This window comes from Cyrtonyx montezumae, unplaced genomic scaffold (genome assembly GCF_038088225.1).
Source record: "Cyrtonyx montezumae isolate F1298 unplaced genomic scaffold, pur_monq_1.0 scaffold_2, whole genome shotgun sequence".
Lineage (NCBI taxonomy): Eukaryota > Metazoa > Chordata > Aves > Galliformes > Odontophoridae > Cyrtonyx > Cyrtonyx montezumae.
Window position 1 is genome coordinate 66,999,807 of NW_027071936.1, and position 24,028 is coordinate 67,023,834.

At 53.3% G+C, this 24,028-nt stretch overlaps 1 protein-coding gene across 1 annotated transcript; it reads right to left on the minus strand.

Moving 5' to 3' along the window:
- Positions 1–86: 86 nt before the first annotated feature.
- Positions 87–23,275, minus strand: ADAM33 (ADAM metallopeptidase domain 33). Its single transcript, XM_065736002.1, has 24 exons — positions 23,075–23,275; positions 21,133–21,215; positions 15,660–15,736; positions 13,675–13,750; positions 13,185–13,261; positions 12,759–12,945; positions 12,378–12,443; positions 12,196–12,267; positions 11,913–12,079; positions 11,736–11,820; positions 11,045–11,187; positions 9,736–9,913; positions 9,246–9,335; positions 8,704–8,899; positions 7,850–7,958; positions 7,170–7,374; positions 6,018–6,095; positions 4,999–5,107; positions 4,627–4,777; positions 3,948–4,038; positions 3,363–3,608; positions 2,866–3,029; positions 2,259–2,276; positions 87–1,260 (listed from the first exon to the last, which is right to left on the minus strand). Exons 1-24 carry the CDS (start codon positions 23,196–23,198, stop codon positions 1,209–1,211), a joined length of 2,844 nt encoding a protein of 947 aa, XP_065592074.1. The 5' UTR covers positions 23,199–23,275; the 3' UTR covers positions 87–1,208.
- Between the last annotated feature and the right edge of the window lie 753 nt (positions 23,276–24,028).

The following is a 24,028-nucleotide window of genomic DNA, read 5'->3' on the forward strand; positions in this document are numbered from 1 at the left end:
GCAGAAGTACAGTGGGAGAATCAGAGTTCTTGATATCTAGAGGGCAAGGGAACTTCAGAGCAAGAAAACAGCCAGAGGAGCCAGGGGACTGTACAAAGCCATTGTTCTCATTACAGACCCTGACAGAGCCGCATGTCAAGTCACAGGAAGGTGGCACGGTATAGCACTGTGCAAGTCAAGAGCACCTTACATTTGAGGATTGTAAAGCCCTTTCAAGACATCAGTTCATTAAACCTCACAACACCCCTGTGAGGTAGGTATTAACCCCCCGTTTCACAGATAGAGGGAACTGAGGCACAGAGAGATGCAATGGCTTGGCCAAGGCCTTTGGGTAAGCCAATGGCACAGGCAGGAGATCTTCCTGCTCTTGTTCATGGCTTGTGGCTCCTTCCCACTTCGGACAGCAGTGATAGCAGCTCACAAACCACTTCTGGGCTTGCCCCACAATGGGGAAAATGCAACGTTTTTGAAGGGCTCCTGAGCCCCTTGAAAGCACCCTGGTAACCAGCTGTCCCCAGCACTGCAGACATTAAACCATTTCCCAGATGACTTCTCCTTCCAGGTATGGCCCCACGATTGTCACTGTTTGTTCTTGTGCAATCAGGGAGGGGGGCCAGGAGGAGCCTGAGAACTTGAATCCTTCATGGATATGTCCCAGCACCAGAAGGCACAGTCCAAACTGGCAACCATTTTTGTCTTGTGGCAAATGTCTCCCCGGAGACAATGCCCAGCATTGAACTCTGGTGGCAATGGGTGGTGGGGGATCTCACCATGACTGGAGGAGAAGGAGGAGGTAGCTAGAAGAATATTACACAGCTTTTGCTGTTGTCAGCATCTTTCATCAGTGTTGGATGTTCACTTGACCCCAGGTCACCCCAACCAGCCCATGTGCAATGTCAATAAGAAATCAGAGCTGGTGGGTAAACTGGCAAGGAAGTGATGCCAAGAGTTGTGGTGGAGTTTCCACCATAGTAACCCCACACTGCAACCCTCGGTTAGACCATGGTACCCATTTCCCCTCTCCTCCCCCCACCACTACTGTTTTGTGCTGAGTACTCATTCTGTCTTATAAAAAATAGTCCTCTGGTATAAAAAAGAAAAAAACCCAACAAATACAATGAGAGGAATAAAAGACCCCTGTCGCCAGCAGCAGTGCAAATCAGGAGAGCCAGCTCAGGAAGGATGGGCTTAAGGTGTCCTTTGGTTTGTCACTTCTTCAAGGGGAAAGAGGTTGATTGGACTTTGATGGCTGGGACTGGCCTAGAGCAAGTAAAAAGAGAAAGGAAACAACTGATTAGTGTGCAGAGAGACCAAGCATCCAGCATCTCCAACACAACCATCCTTCCACATGTCAGGGAGGGCAGATCAGCTGCTGTTTACAAGACCAGATTGAATCCAGGACTGCCCAGGTCACCAACATCCTCACTCAAAAACAGAGTCCCAGACTGCACTGCTTTGAGGTGCTGGTCTTAGACCTCAGTCCATCTCACCTCACCCAATGGGTGATCCCTCTCTTACCACACTGGTAGTGCCTCATAGACAATCAGGACCAGGGTGTTGTACATCTCAGTTCCCAGCACATCTGGCCCTGTCAGTCTACACTTTCTGATGCTGGCATTGTTTCAGAATTGTATGGACAAGGACAACAAGGGCAAAACCACTTTATCTTGGAGGGAGCCATGTCCAGCTGCAGAGATATGCCAAATTTTTTTCTTTATGAACCAGAGAACAAGCTTATTTTATCTACCAGAAGAGACAGTCTGTAGAGATTGAGTTACACTGAGAACTTTGGAGGGTATTCAGTCTCCTTGTGGTGGCAACTACAAAGGAATAAGAACCTAAAATAGTTTATGAAGGTCAAAGCAGTAATTAGACCATCTGGGGATGAGGGTCAACTTTAGTTCAGCACGGCCCTTTCCCTTCATGGCTGGATAAGGCCCTGGCTATCAGGAGGGGATGCAAAAGCATCCAGTGACCCATTTTCAGAGAATTTAGGAGTATAGCACAAAAGGAATTCCTTACCAATACAACTGTAAAGGACTGAGACTGAATCTCCTAGCTCCAGAATGGAAAGCTTAAGTCCTCCCCTCCCTTGGTCACAGGTGACCAAGTCCTAATACTGCTGGGGTACCCAGGGGGACTGCATCTTCCTGCTCCTCTATGAGCTTCTGGGAAGGGGGACATTTAAACTTCAGCCCACTGGGTCCAAACCTAGTGCTCTATGTCCCCCATATTCATGCATGATGTCTGCAACTCACCTTTGAGGTGGCATCGGCCTGTTGGGAGGAAAGAAGAAAGAGAGCGTCACTGTCCACCTCTCCCCTGTCCCCCAGCAGCAAACCAGCAGCCCCCATGCTCCAGGATGCAAAGCCACATGCACCCAGCAAAATATGGTATCTCCCTTAACACATCAGGACCCTACAGGACTGAAAATCCAACCTTGGCCAAACCCCTCAATGTCCTGGGGGTAGAGGCATGGCCACAGGCCATGAGTGTCTGTGGGTACTCTGACTAACACATGGGCAGGCTTTTCTCATGCACTACAGGCATGGGGTCGATGGTAGGGTCAACATCTGGGTATATTCTTGGGTAGCAGTTGTTCCCCACACAGCAGGATTTGGGGCATCAACTGATCTCCTTCCTATTTGTTGCTGTTGCCCCTAGAAGCTAGGCACCAAAGATCATACAAGCCATTTCCCAGGTTCCCTCAAACCTGGTGGGCTTCAAGCCCACCAAAAAGCAAGCCAGAGCATATCAAGCTGATATTTAGGATGCCCCACAGAAACACGACCCACGAGACCCCGTTGTGTCAGCCTGCAGGGCCGTGATGTGGTGGGAAGTAGCTCAACTCCTCTCTCAACTTACTTGGATGGCCTCGTAGAGTGGCTCATGGCACTTGTACCAAAGGCCTTGAAGGTGGCAGGAGGGACCGTGACCAGCAGGGTCTGTCCATGTGCAGGAGGCAGCTCTTTGGCCAGAAGAGGATGTCCAGGCAGTGGCCGACGTGGTGGCTGGTGCTTTGGGCCTACCTGGAATCAAAAAACGTATAAGGAGAGACAACATCCTTAGAGGAGCCTCCAGTGATGTCCTACAACCCGTTCTCTCCTTTTGTGAAGCTGAGATCACAGAACCAAAGAATATTCCAAGTTGGAAGGGATTATCAAGTCCAAGCCCTTGATGCATGTTTCCAAGCATACAACGGTACCCAAAGTACTCTAAAATATTCCTGACATCTACCAAGCTTTCTTCAGCACTCTTAGGATGCCATGACAACTCCAAAACTGTGCCCACCCCAACGGGGCCACAGGTAGCCACAAACAAGGAATTCTATCAGGGAAAACCAGCCAGCCAACACAACTCACCACTGGGGTCCTCACAGGGCTGGAGGGAAGAGGTTTCTTAGGAGGAGGCAGTTTTGCTTGAGAGACGACCGTTTTGGTGGGGACCACGGGTGACTTGCCAGCTGGAGGAGGTGGCCTGGCAGGCTTGGGGTCCCTCGGACGCGGAGGGATGGAGTGAGGAGGGGGGCGAAAGGGGTGGACAATGTTGACGGGTTGGAAGCCAGGTTGGCGAGCACAGGTTTTGGGAGGGAATGCAGCCCGCGTCGCCTGCAGTGATGAGAAAAGGAAAAACAGAGGTGCATTTTTCCTAGGGAGACAGAATCCATCCTTGACTTGGGTGACCCCAAGGCCACCAAAGATGCAGCAGTGGAAATGCCTGCCTGCCTGGAGGACCAGTGCAAAGCCATCAGCTTTGCTCTGCCATGGGGATGACACCAATTCCCTGCAGAGTCTCACAGAAGACAGTGAGATCTTTTGGGGCCCAAGGGCTCACAGCATAGGCAAAAAACACCAGGGAGCTGGCTCCACTGCCAGAGGGAGACATGATCAATCCACAATATCAGGACCAGGGAGGAAAGCAAACCTGGGAGCTGGGATGTTACTCACTTTATTAGCGTGGCTGGAGGTGGAAATGTCCCGCAAGGTGAAAGCAGCTTTGGAATGGCCACCAGTTGCCTTCCGACCGAAGGCTGAGTTCCTGTCCGGGATCACAAACATAAATTACAGAGGACAAAATAAAGTAACATCTGCCTCCCAAAAGGCTGCACATCAGTGAAGTCCTGTCTTCAGGAACACACAGGGAAATGCCTAGGTGGGCAGGGACAAGTCAGTTTTGAGTAATGGCATTTATGAAATCACTAGCCATATAAAAAGGCACGTGTCTGTCTCTGGGTTTTTTTTCCCTCAAATGCCTGCAGGGGCTCTGAGGTATATCTGTGTGCCTGTGCTGGGACAGAAAATAACGAATACCCAAATTCTGTGCTCATTTAGAGCACTCCTAGCTCCTGAAGCCTGCTAGGAGCAGATGGCAAGGGAGATCCTTGGTACCAGGCCACCTTCATCATCTCTAGGGTCATCCCATCCTGTCCTCTGCTAAAAAGAGAGCTGAAAGCCTCAGACTGTCCCCAGGAAGAGCTCTTCCTATCTCAAAGCAGCCTCAGATCTCACTGAAGCTGGTGCTGTGCTCCCTCTCCGACCCTTTCTACCAGACTGGCTGCTTTCAATAAAAGGTTTCAGGGTCTTGCTGGGTCCCCAGGAGAGGAGAAACTTAGGACATATCACCCACCTGTATGTCTCCTGGCTCCTCCTCCTCACCTCCTTGATCCACTTATTCAGAAGTGAGTTCTCCCGCCGGTACCAGAAGTAAATGCACCCCACCAGAGCCGGGAGGAAGAGCAGGAAGATGAGCAGAATTGTTATTAAGATGGCTTCATGATCTGTCAGGGAAAGCACAAAGATTAGTGTGGGGCCAGAAGAGTCATCAGCCTCCGGGTTTGCTTTGGTAGGGGCTAAACCCAGAGCATGGCCCTGCTTGGTCTTAGGGATATGGTGTAGTGGGCATGGTGATGATGGGTTGACGGTTGGACCGGATGATCTTAGTGGCCTTTTCCAATCTCAGTGATCCCACCACCACCCCACTGCTCCATCCTGGACTCACTGTCATGCTGCACGGGGCCACTGTCCACGCTGCCACCCAAGCCTGGCTTCTCGCAGTACGGCGGAGCCCAACCCGCATCACAGTGGCAGTTCTTGTTGCTATTGCAAACCTGTGGGGAAAGGAATAGGGCTGGAGACCAACAGGGACATATGAAAATGAAGATCCACAGGACAGGGCTGAAATTAGGTGCCAACAGCAGGAGTCTGAGCTAAAGGAGCTTAACTCTGCTACCATTCACCCCTTGGACATCACCTGGATCATGCCAATGTTGCCCTCAAATCTGTGATTGCAATGGATAGATCTGTTTTCAGGCTGGCACTATTTTTCCCTGCTCTCTGTATAAACCCTGCAGAGAAGCTCCTCATAACTTCAGTTTTCACACTGCTTGACTAGTCAAGCACCATGGCCTTAATGCTTTTTGTGCAAGCCAGAGTTTTGTGAAACGTCTTCCCCCTGAGGTACATTCCCCTAATTCACAGCATTTCTGAAGCAGAGAATCCAAACCAGGAGCCTCTATTACACTGAGCATTGAGTGTTTTACCTATTACCTTCTTCTACATAACCCAGCAGCATGTTGTTGGTTGCTTCCTTACCTGACAAAGCCACAGTCTAGGCAGTCTTCATCTGCAGGTGCCACATTTTTGTGGCCTTTAAGCTTCGGACAATTGTTTTTCTATTTGATAAACAAATTCTCTGCGTTTTTGCAGTCCCAGTTGTGTTTCTGATCATTGTTTTGTTCTCAGAGGGAACAGACACCTGCTCTGAGCTCTGAACACTCTCCAGTTCAAACCGAACCCTGATCCAAATTCTGCAGATGGTCATTACAGCAAGAATGATTTTCTCCATCTAACTTGGACAAAGATAAGCAAAGACCTCAGCTCGGTCTCACCCACAGCTGACATCCAAGTCAAGAGTTATGAAAAGCAGAAGCCCACTGCATCACAAGGCTCATCCCAGTGGGAGATGACTTGGTTTTGAGTAATGACCTGAGCTGCTGTAGGTCTCAGATGGAAACTCACCCCGTGGCCGTGGCACTGGGAAACACACTTCTCCAGCTCAAAAAGAGAGGCATTCTGGCACCGACGGTCTTTGCAAACCTGAGAGAAAGAAAAGAGAAGAGGTTAGGAAAGGCTCAAGAGATGGAGCGTTGTGGTATTTTGGTTTCACAGACAGGAGTCTTCTGGAAAGACATTGGACAGTGGATAATACAAGCTGGTTAAGCCTTACTGTCCCAAGTGAATCCACTTCGTTCCAGCTTTCAGCACAGCCCAGGAATCTCCAACAATTCCCAATCCCATCCGGCTCAGCAGAGACATACTCCACCACTGCCACCTCCCTCCCTGGCAGCTGCTGGAGAAGGCACTTCCCATCCAGCCCCAAAAGGCAGGCACCAGCCAAAAAAGCCAACGCTGGATTTCAAAACCAGCCATCCCTTCTCATAAAAACGTCAACATTTTGGCCTTCCATCCCAAACTGGGGTGGATGTTTCACAAGGTAAATGCCAAACAGTGGAGGCTGTTATCTCTCCAGGCAGCTCTGTCTGGTGTGCATCCCTGCTATCATTATGTCTACCAGGCTTCTGCCCACTCTTAGCTGCACTGACTCTCTGTAAAGTACTCAGAGCTGCAGGAGCTGTAAAAGAGACTCGTGGTCAGTCAGCAGCATCTTTTTGTATCTACCCAATAGATATTTTGATTCCTAACAGTTTTCCCATTGGAAACCAGTTAGTCATAGGAGGAAGCCCCCACCCATCAAGTGCTAGGGTATGGATCTCTTCCTGGTATTGCTTGACTTCTTAGTAAATGAGAAAATTAACATGGAGATCAAAGAGAGGAGGACTTGATGGCCTCTACACAAATATCAGGTGATGCGTGGCCTGAGGTCAGGCTGGACAGGGCTCTGAGCACCTGATGAAGCTGTGGGTGTCCCTGCTCTTCCCAGTGGAGTTGGACCAGATGAACTTCAAAGGTCTTTTTCAACTCAAACTGTTCTATGAGCTTGTGATATCACAGTTCAGACATCATCAGGACAATGCCTGCAAATGTGGGGAAAACCATGGATGGGGACCTAGTTATCACACAGAGAAGAGTCATCACCCACAGTGGAGCTGGGACAAGAACCGAGGAGGTGATTGCCCCAAGAAGACCCCAGCCCCAAGAAGAAGCACTCACCATCCCATCTCCACATTTCGTCCCTGTCATCACCAGCCCAGGGTCGGAGAGGTCCTCTTCATCATCCTTGGCAGTGTACATGTAGGTGCCCCGGCACTTCACCTCCCGCCCTTTGAAGCGGATGGTGGTGTCAATAGAGACAGTGTTGGTCCCCTGGGGCTTCTTGGCCGAGCTCTGGCACTGGATCTTGCCACACATTGCATCTCTAGGAGCAGGGCAGAACCAAAATGAAGGCAGGTGAAGGCCACCTCAACCTTGCTGCCCCATCGCCCCGTCCCACTGCCCTCTAGCTCACCACTCTGGGAGGTTATCATAGAAGAGGTTCAGAATGGCTCAGATAAACCATGAAGAACACAAAGAGATGCTGGAGGGGACAGACACGGGGGTGCCCTCTAAGATCTCTGGTCTAACTGGGAATACAGGAGAGCACACAATCCCTAAATAGCCTCTCCTGTAGATGCTGTCCTTGATTTTTCCCTTTGGGTCAGGCTGGGAGGTGATGCATGTGAGCGACCTCACAGCAGTAATGGAACTGAGCCCAGGAAGGACCTGATGGCTTCCTCTGGACAAATATAGTGATACTGAAGGTGGGACACAGCCCTGCCAGCCCCATTGCAGGGATGGGCAGTGGGAGCTACAGGTGATGGAGTACCTGTGCATGTCAGTGCTTCACCACCCACCTCTTGTCACACTTCACGTAGCGCCCTTGGCTGTCTTTGCCACAGTTGCCATAGGTGTTGCCAGCCATGTTCACATCCTGGAAACAGGCAGCTGGGGCTGGCCAGGCTCCTGACAGGGGAAAAAAAGCCCTTCATAATCAGCAAGATGGGGAAAGCAGGGAGAAACACCAGCACTACAATCAATGGATGGATGCTCACAGGGAAAACACCTCGGAGAAGGCTCCAAGGTGGGTGTTGGGTCAAGGACATGACAAGAAGAGTGAAAGACTCTCTGCTCTGGGGTCACGTAGAAGATGCTGTCTGTGGGGGAAGGTTTCCTCCCCACTGTGCCTGCTGCAGCTCTCCTGGCCCTGAGGTTGGCAGTGCACCGTGCGAAAGGGGATAGGGAGCTGCACCCTGTTTAGGATGGGAGCTAGGGGGTTAGGTGCAAGGTGTCAAGGATGTGGGTCTGAGGAGCACAATGAGCAACGGGGTGAGGTGCAGCCCAATGCAGCACAGGGGCTTTACGAGCTGCACACATTGTACAGGCTATATGCACTATGGGGACCACATGCAAAGGGGTGATGGTTGGACTTCACGATCTTAAAGGTCTTTTCCATCTTTATGACACTGTGATGGGCTACACACAGTGTAGGACCAGGCACCTGTGATGTGCAACAGCAGCATGCTCTGCCCTCAACACCTGTCCCACAGACACTAACCCAACCCTGGATAGAAACACTTACACTCACTACATTCTACCCCTGTCAGCAAGGGGCTCAAGGACCCTACTGAGACACAACACAGAGACCCAGCAAGGCTCCTGCTCCAGTAAGGAGCCACAAGGATGCCTGTGGGGTAGGACTGGGGCTCACCTGGTCCCCAAAGCTGGACACACTGTTGGTGGTGGGTCATGCACATGCCATTGTTGCAGTATGCCTCACCATAGGCACAGGATGAACCATCCAGCAGGTACACGTTGGCTGGGCAGTAGGGTGAGGCACCCGTGCAGTATTCAGGGAGGTCACAGGACCCTGCTGCTTCCCTGCAGATGGTCCCAGCCACCTTCAGCTGCCACAGGAGGAGAGAAAAACATCAGCACCCAAAAGCAGCGAATGAGATCAGCTGAGATGGATGCTACCTTCTGGCACAGCGTGGGGACATAAAGCATCCATAACATCCCCTCTGGGACTGCAAAGAGCTTTGAGGTATAAAGTCAGATTTTGGGGCTGGACCCCAGCCACAAAGAGAATCCCTGTAAGACATGGTTTTTATGCATATCTGATGCATATTTCTGCATAACCCTCATCCTTTGGCACCAGGAGGATTGAACGTGGGGCCATGCAGAGCATGAGTCTCATTGGGACTGTGTCTCACAGCTTGGTTCATGGTGGGTAGAGAGCAGTGGGGGCATTACCCTGCAGTTCTGGCAGCAGTCACCATGGGCACACTGGGCTCCCATCTTCAGCGTGCAGTTGTGTGCATTGCAGCACGGGTTGGTGCACTCCTGTGTGTGGAGAAGATGATGATGTAGAATCATAGACAACCATGCTCAGTGAGTCCACCCCTTCCTCCTTCCCATCACTGCCTGAACAGAATCACAGAGTGGCTTGGGTTGGAAGGGACCTTAAAGCCCATCCAACTCCCACTAGATCAGGTTGCCTAAAGGCATATCCAACCTGGTCTTCAGCACCAAAAGGGATGGCCTCCATAACTGCAATGGTCAGCCTGTTCCAGTGCCTCAGCCCATCCTCTCAGTCCCTTCTCCACCCATCACAGCACTGCCTCTGGGTTGGCACCCCAAACCCATTCCCCTTGCAAAGATCTCTCCCCGGGCTGCAACCTCCAGCAGTGCTGAGCTAAAACCCCACCACTGCAGCAAAGTTATGCAGCACCCAGCACCGTACCTCCACCTCCCCACAGTCACAGTCCTCTCCATCTTCCAGAAAGCCATTGCCACATTTCCGTCCCACCACCAGGTCCTTGGTGTCAGGCAGGTTGAAGAGACACATGCCACCTCCCTTCTGGAAGTAGCTCTCCAGTTGCCTCTTGCTGCAGGAGCTGAAGACACGCGGGAAGGGGTGCCTGCACAGGGGACAGATGGGGAAGGGTGGGAACCAGGACAAGAGGGGCCAGGAGAAAGTGGAAAACTATAGTCAGAGCTGGAAAGTAAGGACAAGCAGCAGACACCGTTGGCCAGATGCATCCACACCACCATCTCCCACTCCAGCCTGCACTGATAACCCAGACACTAAACCAAGGGACATCACACTGAACCCAAATATTTTGGGGAATGGGTTGTTTTGGGAGAGCAGAACTGCTCAGTGTCACCTCTGGAGCATCAGGAGACTCCTGGAGGTGACAGCAGAAGACTCTATGTGGGCAGCCTCTATCTGCCTGGTATTAGATGGGAAATACCCCTTTGAATCTAATTAAATACTTGGGAGGCTGAGGCAGACGAAAAGCTTTCAAAAATTTAAAGCAGAAGAAAGTAAAAGGAATGAAAACGAATCATTCACAAGGCCTGAGCAGCAAAAAAAAAATATATAAAGTGAGGAGTTAGTTCATGCACGGTCATTTCTTTTTGGCAGAAGCTGGTGATTTTCTGCACCAGCTCTGAGAATCACAGAATGGTTTGAGTTGGAAGGGACCTTTAAAGGGCATCTAGCCCAACTCCCATGCAACGAACTGGGACATCTACAGAACAGTTCTGTAATTTTACATAAGTTTCCAGTGCTTCGTGGGTGATGCACTGAGGAGGAGGAAGCAGAGCACAGGATATGTGCATAGGGGATATGCTCTGCTCATTTCAGGGCTGTTTTCATTTCCTCATATTGCTGAAAAAACATTTTGGGTTTTTTTTTTCATAGCAGCACATCTCATTACTGACACAAAGCATAGATTTTGGGGGAACTTTGAGGGAAATCTCTTGGGCTACAGGAAAACAACTTTAAGACCATGTAAGGTAAGCAGGTAAATGTATCCATAAGCTGGTACACAAACACACAAATAGGGACAGGCTGCAGACACTCAAAAACGTCCTTCCTGCCCACGTGGGGAAAAACATTTTAGCAGAAAACCGCAGGAAGAAACGTGGCAGGAAGATGTGGTCAGCCTGGAGAGCTCTGCATGTGAGCTACAGAGGGCAGGCAAACAAATGGCTGACACGTTCCTGCTGTGGGGCACCCTGTCCCCACCCCTGTCCCTGCCACTTACCCAGTGGCCGCTGCCATGACGCAGCCACCTTGCTCCGGCGTGGCCTCCACGCAGCAGCCTTGGCTGTCATGGCTCATGCCAAAGTTGTGGCCAATCTCGTGGGCCATGGTGGCAGCTGCTCCGATGGGATGCTCCGAATGGTCCTGCCAAGGAGTAGGGGCTGCATCAGCACTGGGAAGCAGGGAGGGACGGCCCCCGCGTCGGTGTGGGGTGGCAGCTGTGTCTCACGTGAAGGGGGTTTATGGGAGAGGTGGGATTTTGTCTCCTAAATGCCCACCACGGGACCTGTGGGAAGATCTTTTACTGGAGCAACCCACTGAAAACAAGGGACATTGAAGGGAATGTCCCTAAAAAGAGGAACCTGTGTGCTGCACCCTGACCAGAGACCGCAGGACCACCAGGGCCTCCATCAGGAGAGGAAGAAGGGTTATCTGGGATGGCCCTGCCAAACCAGAGGGCATGAGGGGTACTTAAGATGAAGGACAGAAGCAAATTAGGAGATCTAACACTGCTGGTGGGAGCGTACACAGAGCACAAAAGCTTTAAAACCTTCCCTTTTTCACCCTTCCTAGGGCTTGGCCAACAACTGTGAGGGTCAATGGACCACCAGGATTATCAGTTGATCCCAGGACCAAGCCCATGAACAACCCCATTAGGATGGGGTGACAATAGGGTCCATTGCTTCCCTTACCACGCTGACCCCTCCGGAGTTGTCTGCACTGCACATCCCCTCCAGTGGAGCCATGCCAATGGTCGTCCCCCGAAACGTCTTCCCGCTGCTCATCAGAAAGAACAGAAGGGTAATTAGTGAACCCAAGCAGATCAATTAGCAGTATGGTGCCCTGCCCCACCATCCTCAGGTGCTCACGTCAGCAGCTGTGCATTGTCGTGCTTCTTTCGAGCCCTCAGTGCTTTCTTCCACTGCAGGAAGGCCCAGAGCGTGGTGTTGGCATCACTGGTGACAGTGCACTGGTCCCGTTCGGTCCACACCTCCAGGCCAATCAGGGCCACCTTGATGTTCAGCAACCTGTAGAACTGCAGAGAGGGGGAAAGGATGGAGGGGACAGAGATCAGTGTTTACTGCAGATCTACCACCCCCCACTCAGGCACTTGTGACACACTGGGAGTGATGGAGGTGGTGACAACATTACCTTGTCCACATAGTTGGCAATCTCCACGATTCGCTGCTTTGTGAGGCCCAGGTTGAGGTTCTGGTTCCTGAACTGCAAAGAGATGGGGACAGGGAAATGTCAGCAGAGCCAGAGCAAAGATGGACACAGAGCAGAATCCTGGCTTTTCTGCCAGAGCAGGTTCCTGCCCCTGCAACACTCACCAGCGTGTGGTCAGCAACGATGAAGAGCTCCATGTACTTCATGGTCCTCCAGGCATCTCTCTTCACCTGCAAGACAAACAGCAAAGCTTAGAGGAGAGAAGGAGCCCACAGCTCTGCGCATCACACATTCCCTTATCTTCCCAGGAAGGATAGCCATGAGGGTAAACTGAGGCACGAAGAGGTATGGACAATTTGCATAGCCATATCACATCCCACACTGTCTGCCAAAGTCCCAACCCACATGTCCTAGGGCTTCCCTTTGAGGACTCCTGCCTAAACTCAAACCACATGAGGTGCACACCTAAGACACTGAGAGATGCAGACAGCCTTACTCCAAGCCCCCTGCCCCACCATGAGTGAAGGAACCAAAGCTGAGTTTACCCTGTGGTCCACCAGCTGGAAGAGCTGGGTGATGTCACCAATGGTGTTCCCAAAGTCGTCTCCGTGGGCACAGGTGCCACCAGGGATGTGCAGGTGCTCTGCTCGGTGGATGAGGTGGTGGCCTGACTCAGGTGTCCCCACAGGGTGCAGGTAGTAGGTGTCATTGCTGCTCACCACAATCAAGCCCCTGGTGATGGAGAACAGACCCAAATAGCTCTTGCACTTAATTCAATGCTCAGCCAACCCCTGCTGAGATCCCATCCAGACCCTGCTGAGATTCATCCAGTCCAACCATACCCAGTTGGGCAGAGAGAAGAGATGGGTGAATGCAGCTCCAAGAGCTCATACATCCCTAGCATTAAAACCTCAGGCAGTGCATCCATCATTTCCCTTCAGAACCCCTAAATTCACCCACATACTCCATACCTCATTCCCGAGCAGGTGCTGAGGACAACCCAGGAGCTCTGGTAGCCCTGCACATGCCCGTGGTAGTGGCAGTGGTCCTGGGAGGAAAACAGAAACCTTGGTTAGAAAGTGTCACACAGAGCCAGTCAGCTATAAATCCCATTTGTTTGTCCCAAAAAAGCCACCCACTTCACGCTTCCCACCAAGCAGCATCCATTTGGACCAGGGAAAAAGGAGGGATGGAGCTGGGATGCTGCCAGCTCTGGAGGTTCAGCCTGGGGCAGGACTTCATGTGCCAACTGGGTGACAAATCAGGGACAGGGAACTGGCACAGGGAAGGGACAGAGATGCTGTAGGTGGCTTTGCTGCCACATGAGATGTTACCAGATTTGAAGGATGCAGGGAGGATGTGGATCTAAAGCATCTGGGGATGCTCAGGGTTCATCCTGGGGAAAACAGAGGTACCTCAAAAACACTGTCCCCCTTCTTCTGAGATGAGTGATGCACCCACCGTGTGGTTGGGGGTCACTGTCACAGGCTGCCCATCTGCAGTGTAGTGCGTCTCAGTATAGCCTGGTGCCAGCAGCCTGCAGGGAGAGCAGAGTGGTGAGAGACCCAAAGGTGCTCCAGGGATGTGCTGAGCCTTTAGGGGCCCGTGTTCAGACACAGTGGCATAGAGGCTCCAAAGGGACAGCGAGGTCCCACTGCTGCATAGCCCCAGGAGATGTGCACGGGGGATCTGAAGTCTCCAGGTCCTCTTCTGTAGCTCACCATCAAGGATGGAGTGATAGCTTCTCCACAAGGACCAAGCCCACCCACGGGTCCTCAGCCCTGCTACATCTCCCTTTGCCACTAACCCAGTGAAGCAACAGCCTCCAAAACCACCATCAATCCAAAGCCCCAGAGGGGGAACGACCAGCTTGAAGAGGATGGTTGAAGAAGATGGACCCCCATCCTTGGGGTCCAGACCCACAGCATGTCAAGTTTGAGGTCTCCAGCTGCACTACCTCTATCACAGAATCACCAAGTTTGGAAAAGACCTAAAAAGATCATCAAGTCCAACCATCCACCAATCGTTCTCACTAAACCATGTCCCTCAACACAACGCTGAATACCTCAAATACCTCCAGGGATGGTGACCCCACCACCTCCCTGGGCAGCCTGCTCCGTCGCATTACCACACCATTTGAGGATAATTTTTTTCCTAATAGCTGATGGTGAGAACTCTCAGATTGCTTTTAGCAAAGCCTGTCCCCACAGCTGCTGGCTGTCTCTCACCCAAGCCAGCAGTGACACAGCCCCGCGATGACAAATTGCTTCCTGCTGCCGGGGTAAGAAGAGCCAGAGCTCAGCCCACATCCCATGTGCACAAGAGGGAAAGCAGCACAGACGCATCCTGCCCAGACGCCGGGGTGATGGGCACAGAGTACACCCGGGGCTCAGCCAGCTGCAGGGCTGGGCTCACCCCTGCTGGCCCTTTGGTTTTGTTCTGCAGAAGAAAACGCTACCAGCAGCCAGCCCCAGAACACTGCCAGGCCTCCCCGCCTCTTGGTTTCTATTTTGTGACTAGTTTGATTCCACAAATATTGCTGTGGGCACGCTCCTGGCATCCAAATCCACATCCCTGCGAGCAGACGCCTGGCACCAGTAACTCCAGTACAGCAGAGGATTGTGATGGGAGCTCAGATTGGGTCCTGGAAGGAGTGCAACGGGGATTGGGTCGGCTGAGGACAGCAGAGATGTGAAAATCTCCAGCTGAGAGCTGGGAGACTTGAGCTTATCCCCAGTTTGGGATATAGCAAGTTAAATCATGATGGATTTTTGTGTCACAGATGCTCCTGGGTACAGTGGATGGTCTTGGGTGCTGCTGATGCTATTGAGCATTTCACGGGCACCGTGCACGGTCACCCTCAAAGCAATTCAACACCTCAAGTTCAACTCTTCTCTGCAAACCCAGCACCATCTCCAGCTGATGGAGTCTTAGCCCTCCTAACGTCTTCCAGAAGGAGAAGTAGGGTCACTAGAAATGAAAACATTTCTGAGCCTGTTAGGAATCAGGCTAGGTTTTGCATATTAGCACACAACCCACACAGCTGAAGAAAGCAGAAGCAGAAGTGGACCTGTAAGGATGGGTTTTCTGCATGACACCACACTCTGTTCAACCACAAGGCCACCCAGCACCAGGAGAAACCCAAAAACACAACAAACACCACAAGGTCTCCAAGGATCATCTTGAGGTTGGTTGATCCACCAAGACTGGATCAACAGAAGAGCAGAACAGGTTTCCAAACATCCTCCATGCCACCAAGCTGCCACCGAAGACCCTGCAGCACCAGCCCTAGAGCAGGGCTGCAGAACCATCCCGCTGGTTATCTTCATCCTTCACCCACGCTGTATCCTGCACCACGGTGTTGTCCAGCCCCTTTCTCACATGATGCAGGTATGGAAAATATCATTTCAGCTCTATCCCAGCATCCAACCAGTCCCAACACTTACTGATTCCTCTCCAGCATCAGGATGAGCTCTCTGCCCTCGGCCATCACAGCCACCTCTGCCCGCGCCGGTGCTGGCACCTGCAGAGAAAGCAAGGGAGGAACTGGGTTAGGACAGACAGACCCAAGATGCCCACTGTCTTCCCCTGTGTTATTGTAGGACCTGCTGAAAATAATAGCAAGAGCAGGAAAGGTGGGCAGGAGGTGGTGCTCAGTGCTGGGCCAGGGGTGGTTGGCATCTCTGTGCCACAGCCACAGGAATAAATAGCAACCATCCAGGCAGTAATAATGGCACCGACAAAAATACCCAGGGACAGCGAGAGGAAACGATTGACTCAGCTTCCCCAGGATGCTGGTGGCTTTACTCAATCCCTCACTTTGGATGGAGCCTAATGGGAACTGGTTTCCTCTCCGTGCACATGCATCCACCCCTACATAATTGGTTTGTGCACAATGGGATGTGACACAACCCAAAAGCGCTGATGCCCCCACGTTCCCCCCCCTGGCTCTACTGCTGGGGATGTGAAAAGTGTCCCTGGTGTCACCTGGCAGTGTTTGGTGTCTCTGCACACAACCATGGGTTGGGTCCTTTTGAGGCTGGGATGTCACCACCGTGGCACAGAGGTGGCAGCAGGAGAGCAAACAAGGGCAGGGCTGGGACACAGGTAGGAAGCAGCGCCAAGACACATCTCCCCAAAGAATGGGGACTGGAGATATCCTATAAGACCATCCAAACCAGCTCAACCAGCCCATATGGGGTAAGGTTCCTTGTACTGGGATGCAACCACACAACCTTGGGCTGCCATTCCAACCCCAAGCTGCAGGAGCCCAGCTGAATGCAGGGGCATCTGCTCACTTCCATCCCCTCTTTCTGGCTCCAATTCCCCACCCAAGCCCTCTCCATACACTGCCATCCCCTCTTCCTGCCCAACCGTGGCTGTGGTGGGATGGGGCCGGTGGCTGTCACACTGCAGAGGTTTTTCCCAGCTAGGAAGATAAATGGGAGAGGAAGGAGCCATCCCAGCAGCTCTCCTGCCCCACTGCTCCCAACATCACACATTTTTCACCAAGAATGCAAAGGGGTGGGGGTGATTTTCCCACAAAGGGCTGAACTGCAGCCCAAATCCTCTGTCCTGGCCCCATGGTGGGACATCACTCTTTCATGCACCCCGGGGACCCACAGCCCTAGGGATGCTCTGAGGGGAAACATCACCATGAAGAATTTCACAGTGTGGGGCATGCAGGGTTTGTGGTGGCAGGACGGTTATTTTAGAGGGGTGGGAGCTCCCTAAATTGAAATGCTCACATTGCCCAGGGGGATGGTCTGGTCCCTGTTTAATAAGGATGGGATAAGGACAGGGAGATGCTGGCCCCACGGCGCCGTGAGGACGCAGTGACGGAGTGCTGCTGGCTGAGCCCCCCTCCTTCCCCCCCCAGATGCCATCTCCCCAGCTCCAAAAAAGGAGCCCAGACACAGAGCTTTAAAAAAAAAAAAAAAGAGAGAATAAACCAAGAAAAGCAGCAAGAAAAAGTGAAACAGAGGTCCCAGCCAACCCCAGCATGGCCGAGGCACAGCCACAACAAGGGGGCCCTGTGCCATGAGGGAGGAGGAGGAGGAAGCCGGGGCTGAAGGCTCCTCTCCTCCACTGATGGTGGGAACAGGCTGTATTTTTAGAACATGATCTTATACAAACATTGCTCCCTGGCCAAACATGGTCTGTGCATTTTTCTTGCAATTTCCCTGCTTTTCCCCCGCCTCCCCGTATTTCCAGGCTGTTTCTCCCCCCTCTCCCAGAGCCCTCTCCTCCTCCTCCTCCTCCTCCCCAGGCCCCGGTTTGAATTCCCCAGCAATTACTCGACTTGGGGGCCTTCATGGCAAAATGCTTGTCCCTGAGCTGCTGCCTTAAAGGGACACGTGTTTCAGGGCAGCACCGATGCTTGCAGCCCCCGTGCTACCACCAAAAAATAGCCCCTGCAAGGGGCTGTCCCCCCCCCGTGCCTCAGTTTCCCCCAGGGAAGGGGAAGCAGCAGGGAGAGGGGCACGATCCCGGATGGACCCCTGTAGAAATAAACAGCAGTACATAAGGAAAAAGTGGGAAAGGAGAAAGAGTGCAGCTCTCATGCCGGGCTAAAGTCAAACAACCCAGCTGTAAGGCCAGGAAATGTGATGATGTATATCACGTTGATAAAGCACTGGTAATTTTGCCCTGAGCCTAAGTGACAGGCAGAGCTGCTGGATGTGGCTTTGTCACCAGGAACGGGAATGCATCAGTGTCAGGGTGGGATCCAGCACCATCACAGCCTTCATCACCACTCCAAACTCCAACACCATCCCAGTCACTGGCACTGCCCCAGTCTCCAGTATCATTCCAAGTTCCAGCACCATCCCAAAGCCCTTACACCATCCCAGCATCATCCCAAAGCTCCAGAACCGCCCTGCCTGACCCAGACTCCACCACCTATCTCCAGAACCCACGTTAAGAATTCACTGATCCCCACTGCATGCTCCAGGAACAGCCAGGCCATGTGTTGGTGGCCCCTGCTCCAGCACCCCCCACAAATGCAGCTCCAGCATGGGTTGTGTGGGGAGAGCAGCTGGGATGAACCCTGCCTGGCAAGGAGCCTGCGGGGCAGAGCTTGGCTCCAGTTTTCTCTTTCAATCCACTGATCAGAAAAACCACATTGCAGAGAAGCAGAGGCCAAGGGGGTTGTGTTGCTATTTGATCTTTGTCTCTCCATGTCCCACAAGCCCTGACATCCTGGGTAAGCCCATGCAAGTCTGGATGCAGAGAAGAGGAAGGGAAGATGGGTTCCCATCTCACCATGGGGATATGGACACTCCGCAGAGGATATGATGATGGGTTTTGCAACTGAGCTCCCAGTCAGAGCATCACGGCGGAGCCAGGTCCTCCCCAGGCTCAGGCACAGCTGGAGCTGAGCAGCAGTGTTTGGGTTTCAAGAGTTCCCCATCACCCAAACATGCAGCAGAGCACAGCTCGATGCACACCAGGATGGAAATCCAAGACCTTTAGAGCAATCCTCTGGCTCCAGTTGCATGCTGGAAGAGCATCCCAGGGGCAACCAGTTCTTGGAAACCCAGGAAAATCCAGCCCTTGGATAAAGGGGCAGGGTTTGGGTTGTTTCAAAGCAAAATGAGCTCAGAAGCAATGCGCTGGCTTGGTCTGCCCCGCCACGTGTTGCAAAGGGAAAAGGGCTTCCCTGCAGGAAACAGATTGCAGGAGTGGGTGACAGCACCTGGGCAGGGATCGGGTGGTCCCACTCCTCCCTTCCTGCTCCTCCCAGCACTGGTGATGCTTCCCAGGCACGGTCCTGAGCCATGGGAACCAGCAATTGCAAAGGGAAATCAGTAGTCCAGGCAGCAGCACAATCCTGTCAGCCACTGCATCAGGGGAGACAGGATCCCACACTAATTCAGTAACAAGGGAGCTGTTTGCAATCAGGGTCCTCGTGACCTCCTCCTGGCCTCTCCCAAATCATTTCCATGTGTGCCAGGAGCCACAGAGCTTGTGGGAGCTCGGCCCTAACAACAGGGTCCTGCATGCCCAGTGCCACACAGGGCCACCAAGGCCACCTCATGGAGCCAGGAGGAGCACCACTAGGAAGAGGGGACACCACGGTGTCCAGGGATGCTTCCTGGGATGGGAAAGTGGCATGGGCCACCCTGCAGCATCCTGCCTGCTGCTACTAGCATGCTTAAACCCATAGGTAAATGCTTGAACCCATTGTTTTACAACGGGACTGCCATCATTTTGTACCAGAACTCATTGTTTCACCCTGGAACCCATTGCTTTGTACATGAACCCATTGTTTCATGCTGGGATTCACTGTTTTGCATTTGAATCCATCATTCTGAGCTGGAATTCAACATTTTGTGCTGGAATCCCACCACTTAATGCCAGAACCCAACATTCTGCACCTTCAAGCAGCAGACATGGGTCCAGTTGATGCACACACCCTAGCTGCACTCACAACTCCGGGCTATCCTGCCCACACCTCAACACAACGCATCCCAGCCTGTGGCCATGGGTGCTACAGGAGGAGCCCCAATTCCTGAAGCCATAAAACCCCTCCTCACTCAGATCCATCTCCTTCTCCCCGCGGGCTCAGGCCATACAGGAGCACGCTGCAGACCCCAAAAGCAGTTGTGCAGGGACAAACAGCCTCTGTGCATCAGGAAGGGTGAAGAGGCAGCTGCACGTGTCACATCCACACCAAGCCAACACGATTATTTCCAGCGTCCTTGCTGGAAAAGCAGGAGCAGACAGAGTAGAACGAAGCTATCCTAAAAATAAGCACTTGGTGGTGGTTTGAGGACAAAAGGGCTGGGCTGGAGGGGAGAGGTTACAGGAACACTTCAGGTCTTGATGTGCAAGCAGGATCCTGCTCGCCCCTGCCTTGTTCTTTGGTTCCTGCAGCAGTTCCCCTACAAAACCACCCCTCTGCCGGCTTGCAGCCCCTCCCCACATCCCAGCCAAACAGCAGCTCCTTGTTTCAGGCTGTCTGGAGGCAGAACAGATGCCAGGAAGCACAGGGTCCTTCCCCACTGCTCCTTCCCCAGCCCCACAGACATGGGGACGCTCTAAGCCCTGACATCCCGCCGCGATCTGGGGCTGTGAGAGTATAAATAGCCATCCAGCCTCTCAGATACCCTCTGGCCTAAATATAGCCCCAGGGAGGGGTTATCCTAGATAGGGACCCAACCACAATGTCCCCAACAGAATGAGATGCATGGGGCCGGGCACACCGCAGCTATTTTGGCTGCAGGAGAAATGTGATTCCCAGCAGCAGCAGCTGTGTGAGCAGCACTACCCGGAAAACGAAAGGCAGCAGCCAGGAGGTCCCACGTGGAGACATCTCAGGTGGTTTCAAAGCCACATCCTCAGACCCCGTCACCATCACGGATGCCACCAGAGGAGGTCACTTTCCAGCACTGAGTCTTCAACCAAACCTCAAACCGCAGCAGTTTCCTGCTGGTCACCATGAGCATCACCTAGCTGGGGCTGGAGGTGTGGATGGAGGAGGCAATGTGACAGCCAGCAGTGAGCCCTGGGGAGGAACATCCCATCCACCACACAGCTCTGGATTGTCAGAGACAGAGCCAGGCACCAGGCACAGCCTGGAGCCCATCGGCAGCACTGCTGTGCTGAGTGTGTGCCAGAGCGCTGGCACAGGGACCAGAGAAATGCATGGTTTCCTCCTTGGGGACCTTTTTCAAAGTCCACCAGGACATGAGCCTCCAAGAGTCAGCCAGCCTGGGATCCAACCACCCAACATTTAATTCATCCACCGTTAAAGCCTCCGATTTCATTTTCCCTTACATCCGAGCCCTGACATCACACGACCCCGATGCTGCCACGGGGAGGACAGAAGCCATCCACGGGGGGGTTGGACTCGGTGATCTCTAGAGGTCTCTTCCAACCCCTCTGAGTCTGTGATTCTGTGATTCATGCCCTTACCTCGTCATCCAGGCTGACAGCTCTCCTGCTGCGACCTCCCAGGAGCCAGTGTGGCGTCACCCGCTCTCCCTGGGACATCAGCCCTGGGGGAGAGAAGAGATAGTGAACATTTGGGCTACTGGGGAGCTCCCACAGCACATCCCAGCAGCAGGAGCTTCCCCAAAGAAATGGGGCTTTTGGGGTGCTCCTTGGGTTTGCAGGGTAGGCCACCAGCACAAAACCACAGCTCCCAGGAGCATCTCCACTCTCCCAGCCCCAAAAACGAGCCTGCTCCCCAGATCACTGAAAACAAACAATATCTTGGGCTGTACCCAACACATCCCAGCAGTGTCCCGAGGCTCGGCCGGAGCCAGGCAGACTTTCTAAGATTTTCTTCTCATAAACAACGTGGCTGCATCGGATTGCAGCAGAGCGAGCGGCTCCCGACGACTTGAGCCAAGAAAACAACAGAACAGAATGAAATCTGCTGCTGAAGACACTGCTGAGAGGGGATGAGGGCCGGCGCCGGGCCACCTCGCCAAGGGAAATGTTGTTGGTGGAAGCCAGGATCCCAAAACCCTCCCCTATAAAGGGCAAAGCTGTTTGCAAAGGGAGTGGAACAAGGGGGATGATGGCGTGGACCCCGCGTACATTTGTTTTGGTTCCCCTGCAGAGATGTGGGGAGATCGGGTTGGAGAAGGACGGTGTTATGGAGACAGAAAACTAAAAGAGGAAATGAGGAGAAGGAGTTCTGGGTGGGAGCAGTCCCAGCACGGAGCCCGGCGATATCACCCGGCGGCATTTAATCAGCTCTCATTATATGCAGCTTTTAATCAGATTCCAGGAATAACTGCAGATAAGGCTGTGGCACACTCCCTCGCCCTTCAAGAAGGGGAACAGGGCCTCCAACCACAGCCATAAAGACGGGGAAACTGAGGCACAGGGCCTCCAACCACAGCCATAAAGACAGGGAAACTGAGGCACGGCCTCACAGCACTTCGTGATATTTGCTGCCCATCCCTGGGCTGACTGCAGGGATCCCACAGCACAAACTGTTCGTCTGTAGGTGTTGCTGGGAAAGGCAGAGCCCCAGAGAATGAGCTAGGGCCTGAAAATCCAACTCAAACAAACCCGAGCACGGCGTGGAGGGGCATTCCCACCCCTTTCTCTTTGTGCTTTTTGATTTTCTCTGCCCTTCTCAGGAGCGAAGGTTTTTGGGATGGATGCATCCCTGCAGCTCCCGGTGTTTCGGATGGGGATTTATCCCGAGTTCATCTGAATTTCAGACTCCCACCGTGCGCTCAGAGCTGCTGGAAACGCAGCATCCAGCAAAGCAGGGAGAACCATAATAACAGAAGCTGTGTCTTTCGCTCCTTGGAGGGGCTGCAGGAGAAAATAGGGTGGAGAAGGCAGACCCTAACGGGCAAAACAAGGGATTCAGCCAACACCCCCATTGGGGAAAATTACGTATTCCTTCAATAATAAAATAAAAAGGCCAGGTTTTGCCCCAAAACACAGCTGAGAAGCATGAGCCTGGCTCTGTTTTGGGGTGCTGCCACCCGGAGATGAGAAGAGTGTGGGGCCAAGGGGTGTGGGGAGAAAGAGGGTCCCCATAGTGAGGCCAGGAGGCATTCCTCCTCCTCTCGGGGCTGGGCGGCCGCTCACAGCTCTCTGCTCCCGACCGGACCATATAGAGGCATCAGCAGCACCCGGCGATCTGTGCAATGCTGGGGACAGTACAGGGGTCCCCAAGGAAATGGGGGCAGCTTGGGGGCACCCCCTCACAGCACAGCTGCGGGGCCAACAGGAGGAACTGCACCCCGTGCATCCCCAGCAACGCCAAAGCACGCACCACCCCACCCCAACACAGGGGTCCCCCCTCTCCCCCCATCCGCACACCGTTATCCCCAAACCGAGGGGTAGCACTCCCTCCCCCCTTCCCCCATAAACCGTATCCCCTTACCTCGTGTCCCAGCAGCACCGCCGTGCCCGGGGAGCAGCAGCAGCCCCAGCAGCAAGACGCGGTCCCCAAAAATGACAGCGAAGCCCCTCCGCTTAGGGGGCAGGCGGGGGGCCAACCTCTCCATGCCCGTGTTCCCCGGGGCTGTCACTGCCTCTGCTCCCCACCGCCGGCCCTCCCTTCCCTCTTATGCTCTCGGGTGCCCTCCCCTCCGTCCCGCTTCCCCCCACCAGCCCCATTCACGCTCCCCTCCGTCCCGCTGGCCGGAGCCCCCTTTTCCCAGGCACCCGGCTGCGTCCTGGGCTGGGCGGCCGCGGGGAGGGGGCTGGCATTGTTCGCCTTTATTTATGGCTGTGTTTCTTGGCTGAGCGCGGCGGACTAATGGAAACCAGACGGGAGGGAAGGCTGCTCCCAAGCTCTACCCACCCACCCCCCCCCCCTTGTCAAGCCCCCCCTTTCCCTTCGGCCAGGACGTCCCAGCGGAGCCACAGCGGCAGCCCCCCACCGACCCCATGGAAAAGCAGCCCGGACATGGAGAAGGAAGGGAGCTGGGTATGGGGGAATTGATAAAACAACCTTCCCCCCCCTCCCCCATAAATCCGGGGTGAGATAGCAGAGAGACCCCTCTGAAATCATCAGTATGCTTACGGTCGTTCTTAATTATCATTAATACCGTTATTGCTTTTACCAGGTGGCTGTGGGGCTTGCTGGGCTCTGCGGGGTGGGGGACACGTGGGGACGGGTGCTGCCCCCGCACCCAAACCGCGGCATTTCCGCTGCTCTGCTACAACCACCTCCATCCCCCAAAAGCACTCGGGGCAAGGATTCACTGACAGCAGCTAAAACCCTAATAATAATATTGATTAAGCCCAGCGGTCGACTTTATCCTAATAATTGAAGCTTTCTTCTCGGGTAAAGCTTTCGCTTTCACTCTTGTGTGTGTAATGGGGACAGCTA

What these genes read in the sequence shown, in the direction of transcription:
- ADAM33 (XM_065736002.1), bottom strand. Translation starts at nt 23,198, where the DNA reads ATGGAGAGGTTGGCCCCCCGCCTGCCCCCTAAGCGGAGGGGCTTCGCT. An exon ending in TCCAGCTGGTGGACCACAGG is followed by an intron (nt 12,444 to 12,758) that starts GTAAACTCAGCT and finishes TTTGTCTTGCAG; the next exon opens with GTGAAGAGAGATGCCTGGAG. An exon ending in ACTCCGGAGGGGTCAGCGTG is followed by an intron (nt 11,188 to 11,735) that starts GTAAGGGAAGCA and finishes ACTCCTTGGCAG; the next exon opens with GACCATTCGGAGCATCCCAT.